Raw genomic sequence first — 7,930 nt, 5'->3', positions numbered from 1 at the left:
TCTCCCAAAATTCTTGGAAAAATTCAATTGGGAACCCATCCGAACTAGGAGCCTTACCCTTTTTCATATGAAACACAACTTCCTCCAGTTTGGGATACAAAATGGGACACAAGAGAGCACCATTTATCTCATCTAAGACTAGGGAGGGGATACAATCCATAATAGCCCTCTCCTCCACCATAGACATGGGATCCTCCTTGGTGAACAAATTCAAAAAGTCCTGACAGCTTCCCTAGCAATATCTTCCCTAGAAGAGAAATGAGACCCTCCTGAAGAGACAAGAGAAGTAATAAAGTTACCATACCGTCGAGCCTTAACAAAGTTATGAAAAAAACTCGTGTTTCTATCTCCCTCCTGAAGCCAGTCAACATGAGACTTTTGCTTCCAAAAAACATCCTCACACAACTCCCACTCTTCTAACTCCTTAAGGGCTAAGGACCCAACTTTACTAAGATCAGGAAACATCCCTTGATCTTGAATCTGACGAGTAATAGTATCCAATTGAGACTGAGCTGCAAACTTCTGAGCATGCAAGTTTCCCAAACATTGTTTATTCCACCTCTTGAGCCTGTATTTCACATGTTGTAGCCTTTTCCCAAAAGTATACATGGCCCTGCCATGAGCAAGCATTCCTTCATGCCACCAAACTGCCATAAGATCCTATAGAGATTGGTCCCGCAACCACATCAATTGAAATTTGAAAGAAGGGTTCTTAGAAATTCTATAAGGGATAGCAGTAAACTTGACTGGCCAATGATCAGAGCCTCTCCAATCAAGAATTTCTGAACTAGTAGACCACTTGTCATTCACCCAGTAACAGGATACCAAAAATCTATCAAGCCTTTTTGAAATAGCCTCAACACCACTTCTTCTGTTATTCCAAGTAAAGACACCATTAGTTGGCTTCACATCAATGAGGTTTAGGAAGCCAATATTATCTCTGAGCAAATTTGAAGCAAGGTCCAACCTGACTAACCCCCCACTTTTCTCCTCCAAACTAGTAACAACATTAAAATCCCCTGCCAAAATCCAAGGGAGAAAATGATCTAGTGAGCAAACTAAATTAATGTGAGACCAAACATGAGACTTGCTTGGGAGGTTAGTAGGAACATAAAATTTAGAGAACAGACACCTTTCTCCAGTTTTAAAATAAGAAGCGACCATAGAAATAGATGAGCAGCTAGAAATCCACCATAAGGGAGAAATCTTCCTTGGGTTCCAGAAGCACACAACCCCCTCGGAACTACCATGAGCACCCACTCCTTGCCAAAGACCCTGGGGCCAAATGCGAGGAGCGCAACTAGCCAAACCATCCATTGTAAGCTTTGTCTCCTGAATAAAAAATATATCAAGGGACTGAGATTCAATTAATCTGCGAATAGCCATTTGTCTAGGGTTGTTGTTCAATCCCCTTACATTCCATGAGATAACAATCATTTGTGAGGTTGAGAGAAATGGGAATCAATAAGCTTCACAGAGCCTAACTCAACCAATATGCCACCCATGATCTTGACCTACTTCTAATCAATCTTCCTCCCACTCTTTAAGGATTTGTCTAAGGGTCCCTTTTTAAGAGGTTTTTGATGCAAGCCTAAGGCGAGAAAAGCTTTGGTACTTTTCACAGAATCAGAAGGCACCTTAGAAGAAGGAGGAGCAGAAGTCACCACCACCTCACCATCTAGAACCTGTGCCTCGTTGGGTTCTCGGATACCCTAACTTTGAGAAATCAAATCTGTGGCTATTTGTCTATCCTATTGGTTTTCTACAAATGAAGCTCGGTCCTCTCTCTTTGTATTACCATCCTGCATCCCTCCTTGAACCTTAACCCCAGAAGAAAGCTCAACTAGGATTCCTTCCTCTTGGACCAAGTCCTCTAGAACATCAAACTTGTTAAAAGTATCATCATTTTGTCTGTCCATCCAAGTTCTCTTCTTTCCTTTACCCTTATTACGAGGCTTAACAAGAGTAAATCCCTCCTTGTCTGCATGTCCCTCCGAGATAGGATCCATCCCCTTATCCTCCTTAGAAGCGGAGTGAGGAGGGCTAGAAATTGTCGAAGGGGGGTGGGGGAGGGGGGGGTTTATTTCTAGGACATCTTCTCTGTAAATGTCCATACTCATGACAAATTTTGCATCTAAATGGCAAGGTCTCATAGTTCAACTATTGGACCCAAGACGATGTTCCCAAACATATTTCAATAGAGTCTAGCAAAGGGTTACTTAAATCAAGTTCAACACAAATGTGAGCATAAGAAATTACCTTATGATCCCGAGTCTGTGTAGCCAAACCCACAGGTTTGCCCAGAAGCAGAGAAATTGAATGAAGAATGTCCTCCCTCCAGAACTCCAACGGCAGCCTCGGTAGCCGAACCCATACAGGCACCCGAGAAGGGATCTCCTCAGTGGAATTAAAGCCAATATGCCAAGGCTTGATAAAGAGCCCCACTTGATTGAATAAATAAGGCCCCCCTTCAAACGATTGAAGCTATTCTGGCTCCAAAACAGACCTTTCGTACAGTGTGTTAGGGACAGGTTAGTCAATCGCAGTCGTTTATTGCAAAATCGACGGTGTAAAACGCGCGACTAATACGTGTGTTAGTCAATCCATACTGTCGTTTTGGAGCCAGAATAGACGCGTCCCCTTCAAACACCCTATTACTGTTCGACATATTATTGAAAATTACCAAAAAAATAGTTATTAGCCGCTGAAAGTATCTCCATTTCTCCCTTTGGATTCCATACCCGATGCACCCATGATTCCAACACGGACAAAGAGAGATGAAGACCTATGAACTTACAAATGAGTGCATGATGACACCAATAATCCACATCATTTGAAACTTGTTCAGGTTGTATAACTATAACTGGGCGATCCTGGGATCTCTCCAGACACCCATTCACCTTTTTAACACGAGAGCCCTTTCCAAGAAGACTCTCCTACCCCAGATTGGGGTTTACCCGATAGCTACCCAACACATGCATGCACTGCAGGTGCCGAGTCTAGCATCTCCAAATCCCCGGCTATCCCCTGCGCATAAGAACGCTCATGGTTCTCCACGAAGACCGAGATTCAGCAAAAAAAGAAGAATAAAAAGGGCCAAGGGTCTGCAACCTCTAACTCACACACTGGAATCTCCCCCTTCCCCCCCGAGCACGTAGAGTAGAACAGAGATGGAAACGAGTTAGGGCACGCCCTAGCTCGGCCACAACCCACACGCAATGCCATCTTCCATTTACATTAGAATTTTAATAAAATTATCATATATTAAATTTTTATAAGATAGCATATTATTTGTTGTATTATAATTTTTCACATATTTCTTTATTTTAAATACAATACTTCTTTTTGAATTTCTTTTGATATTTTAGATTTTTAGTATCTTAAAGAATAGAAATTAAGTATAGAATCTTATAAAATGAAATTGTTAAAATTTGTAAATAGGTATTATTGAGAAAAAATAGAATCTTTTCTAAAGTGAGAGATTCTATGATTTTTTTAATTCTTTCTACAAAGATATTTTAAGTGGGAAATTATAGTAATTAAATGAATTAATAATAAAATTCGGAATTTAAATATGTCATAATATATAAACTTTCAATCCCTCTTTCTAATATCACCTTAAAATTTGTAGCTATAAATGTAGCATTCATATTTTATTAAAAAATATCCATTTTAATCTTATAACTACATTTTTCAATTTTATAAGATTACTCTAGAATACAAATAAGAGCACAAACTCAAATAATATTGCATCTTAACCACACAACAAACTCTCCCCTTCCAACCAAAAAAAGATCTCTATCAAATTTGATCTAACTATGAAACTTTAATAGTACTAGATCCTTTCTTTTCTTTATTGTAATAACAATTTGTGTTCAGAAAATTGTCTTTTATTTGAAGATTTCCAAATTTGCTTTGTAATTTTTTCTTTTTTCTTATCAAAAAATAGTTCATTTATATTTAAATTAAAATTATAATAAAATGTACAATAAACTATCAATATTTCATAGCATCAACTAAACAAGATAATACCAATCATTCCACATAAACCACCAACACCAAAAAGATTGTCCACCAAACTAGTCATACATTAAAGTCCAAGGCCAACCCAACTATCATGAACATAAACAAAATAGAGTTGTAGGCATCCTAGACGAGAACTACAAACCCTAAAGACATAGAAATATCAAAACCAAAAGATTAATGTTATGTAGATCACTCTATTGCCTTCTTACTGCCAAGTTAGAAGTCTTCCTTCTTGAAAACGCTCTTCTTGTTGGCTTTCTTAGAATCATTTGATCCAACACTTGCAACATCTGCTCCTACTCCGCAAATAATCTTTTATATAGTCCCACCCAACTTGTGCTTCCTCTCGGAGCACTTCTCTATCCATGTCCACTCCCCATACTATGAATGGCCTCAAAGGTGGTACAAATTCTACAGAGTGCAACCATTCACCACTTGTTGACACAAACCCTTCACTCGACCTGGTAATAGTTGTGAATGTGTCCAACTTAAACTTTCACTCCTTCACACACTTTCTCATCACCCATTTAACATCCTCCTTCGTACTAAGTTTGAAAATCCAAGCAAGAAACATTGAGGCCAAGTTTGTATTTGTCCTATATTTGAATTCTAACTCCATATATTATTTCCCCAAGAACACATCCACCATTTGCACAAAATTCAAGTTCTCAATTTTAAAAACATTATGCATCCTCCACTTAGGGATTTCCCCCATGAAGGCCAGTTGTTGCTTGCTTGTAATGAGGGAGAAATTCACCTCCGTTGTAGCGCTGTAAAAAACCAGAGACCCTTCACCACCCGCACTTAAAACAGTTACAAACAAGGGAAGTAGATGAAAATCATTCTTCTTAAACTCATGTCAACTGCGCACCACCAAAAATGTCATGCCAGCTCAACTCACCCTATCTTAATTGCTCACACACTTCAACCATCAAAAGGCACTAAGGTACACATCAAAACAATAGTTCCATCAACTTCAATGACCCTTTTAAATAGTAATCATGATAGTCATCATGACAAGTCAACCTTGCGAACAAAGATCTCCTCAATCTTGCTTCTTACTATGCAAGTAAAATTCATACACCAACTTGTCTCATCCCACCACCCATGACAACCTCCTCTACCTATTAAACATCACATTGGTCATCCCACCACAACACCTTTTGCTCATCATTAAAGGCACAACCCCAATTTGAGAGAAAGTGAACCTCACAATTCCCCTCCCTTCGAATGTGAGAGACTTTAAAATCTTGAAGAAGGTTTAAGTTCTGAACAATAATGTTAATGAGCTTTTTTATTTTCCAACTTTGAGCTTCATCCTTCAATATTGTATCAATCACTATTTGTGAATCACCTTTCAAATGAAATTTGGGAGCTGAGAGTCTTCTTGCCAAATTGATTATGAGAAGCATTGCTTGAGCTTCCACTTCATTATTAGTACCTTCAGCCAATTTTCATGCACCAATTGCAAATATCTTTTCACGACCATCTCTCACAATACAACCTACTCTCAAGGGCCCATGATTACCTTTTGAGGCCCTATCAAAATTAATCTTAATCCAACCTTCTTTCGATCTTGCTATATCACATTTTCCTTTCACCTCTGAGAAGGATCAACCCTATACTACCCATTAACAGACCTAATTTGCTTTGTAATCATTAGAAATGAAGCTCTAGTCTAATTTGATAAATAGAATATAATATATTCTAAATTTATAAGTCATATTTTAGTGCAATAATTTTAAGAAAAATTTGTACATCCAAAACACTATTAACTAAAAACATCAATTTTCTTTTCTCTCTTTTCGTTTTTTTACTTCCATCTTAAAGATTTATAGTACCTACAATAATATTTCATAGTTCTTATGAATTTTTTTTATCAGTATGACTCTCCTCTTTTTCATGATAGATCATTGAGTATGATTTGAAAGATTAATTGAAAAATATACACAAATAAAACTAAAAACAATCATACAATTTCTCATGTACAGCTCGAGTTTGCTTAGTGGTGGAGAACTTGTGCTCTTGAAAGAGAGGTCGCAAGTTCAAATCCCACAAGGGAATAAGGTATGTACACCATGTCGACTTCGACCCATTATTGCTTGAAAAAATAAATAAATAAATAAACATAATTTCTCATGAATGATAAAATATATATATATATATATATATATATATATATATCAAATAATTTAATGATAGAATTAATTTTTTTTAATGAATTATAAAAGACCATACTAAATAGCTTAATAGCTTTATGCATTAGTTAAAAAAAGAAAAAGATTATTTCCTTTTGAACCATGAACCGGGTGAATTATTTCATGCAGAAATAATATTAAAATTCGATCTCTATTTTAATTTAAAAACCCATTAAAAAAGGTGGTCTATATAATTGTTAAAATCTTATATTATCACATGTCAAGATGGCCGAGTTGGTCTAAGGCGCCAGTTTCAGGTACTGGTCCGAAAGGGCATGGGTTCAAATCCCATTCTTGACATATGTTTTATTTGATTTTATTTCAAAATATACTCTCATTTGACTACGTAGTAAGTTGATTGGTGTGCTATACTTTTTTATTATTAAAGATTGTATTTTATTTTTTGTATAATATTTTTTAATTAAAAAATTCAATTTTACGGACATTGTGATGAGAGGATAATTTCAACAATTTTAAATTTTAAGGATCAAATTAAAGATCAAATATATTTCTTGTGTGGTATTTTGAAAATAATGGTATTTGGTTTTAAGTTTGATGAAGATATGATGTGTTAAATGTTGTCAATTGATTTGTTAATTTTAGAAAATTAAGACTCGTTGAATGAATGTTTTGGGACTAAGAAATATAGTTTATTACTTTGGTTCATCTTCATGAATATGGATCTAAACCATGTGCACAAATTTGAACCTTACACACACAAATTAGAACTTTGTCATTTTTCTAATGGAAAATGTATAAAACGTGTATCCAAAAAGGGATGGTATCAATACACACCATTTAGGAGCTTGTGATTCAAATGCTTGTCGCTAAATCAACAGTACAAAATAGTGACTGAAGATAACATGGAACAATATGTCTAGACATGTTGACACTCTATGATGCAATATTAATGTTGCATAATGCTCCTTGAATCATAATGCACATTTCAAAGTAGAGCTTGTGGATGGATCATAATGAATTAGGGTTTGTCCTTTTATACAATACCTTAGTGTACAATTTGAAACAATACACTTTAGTGGGCTCGTAATGGCTAGTTGGAAAGGAGGAACATAGGCCCAATTTTAAATTTTAAATTTCAAAGTTCGTGGGTCATTTTCATGATCTAAGAAATCAACCTAAGTAAATTCCATATTCTATGAAGTTGATCTACATAATTTGATGGGTAAAGTAGGGATTAGGACTAGTATTTAAGGACGTGTAAAGATGGAATCAAGTTAATATTAGATAATTTTCCAACCTCCATGCAAGAATACACTATTTTACATAATACAAACCCCATTAAGATGGACCCAATACAAAGGGAAAAAATGCAAGGTATGCATTTTGCACCATTACATTTTGCCCCCAATTTGAATTACATATGAACTACCATGAATATGCATGTTAAAGTAAAATAGCAACCAACATGAAAGAAAATTATTCACTCATAGAAAGGGTATATGGATCTAAACCTTGTGCACAAATTTGAACCTTACCCATACATTAGAATGTTGTCAATTTTCTATTGGAAACTTGTTCACCTTATACATAAAACATGTATCTAAAGCTTGTGATTCAAATGCTTGCCACTAAATCAACAATACAAGATAGTGATTAAAGATAACATGGAACCATGCAATATGTCTAGACATGTTGATACTCTATGATACAATGTATATGTATATGTATATGTATATGTATATGGA

At 35.7% G+C, this 7,930-nt stretch overlaps 1 protein-coding gene and 1 non-coding gene across 2 annotated transcripts; one reads left to right on the top strand and one right to left on the bottom strand.

Annotated features, from left to right (window-relative positions):
- Positions 1–210: 210 nt before the first annotated feature.
- LOC131068203 (uncharacterized) lies at positions 211–2,009 on the bottom strand. Its single transcript, XM_058003383.2, has 3 exons — positions 1,799–2,009; positions 826–1,019; positions 211–660 (listed from the first exon to the last, which is right to left on the bottom strand). The coding sequence occupies exons 1-3, from the start codon at positions 2,007–2,009 to the stop codon at positions 211–213; spliced, it is 855 nt and encodes a 284-aa protein (XP_057859366.2).
- Positions 2,010–6,443: 4,434 nt separating this feature from the next.
- Positions 6,444–6,524, top strand: TRNAL-CAG (transfer RNA leucine (anticodon CAG)). The gene has a single exon. It is a non-coding gene; the product is annotated as a tRNA-Leu (tRNA).
- The last annotated feature ends 1,406 nt before the right edge of the window (positions 6,525–7,930 follow it).

The sequence above is a fragment of the Cryptomeria japonica genome, chromosome 1 (assembly GCF_030272615.1).
Source record: "Cryptomeria japonica chromosome 1, Sugi_1.0, whole genome shotgun sequence".
Taxonomy (NCBI): Eukaryota; Viridiplantae; Streptophyta; class Pinopsida; order Cupressales; family Cupressaceae; genus Cryptomeria; species Cryptomeria japonica.
The sequence above is the reverse complement of the archived record's forward strand: the minus strand, read 5'-3'. Positions and strand labels throughout refer to the sequence as shown.

Excerpts from the sequence above, each read along its gene's own strand:
- LOC131068203 (XM_058003383.2), bottom strand. The coding sequence starts at position 2,009 with ATGGATCCTATCTCGGAGGGACATGCAGACAAGGAGGGATTTACTCTT. Across the intron at positions 1,020-1,798 it reads TCAAGGAGGGATGCAGGATG|GGGATTTTAATGTTGTTACT; the intron begins GTAATACAAAGA and ends GGATTTTGGCAG. Across the intron at positions 661-825 it reads AAAGGCTTGATAGATTTTTG|GATCTTATGGCAGTTTGGTG; the intron begins GTATCCTGTTAC and ends CAATCTCTATAG.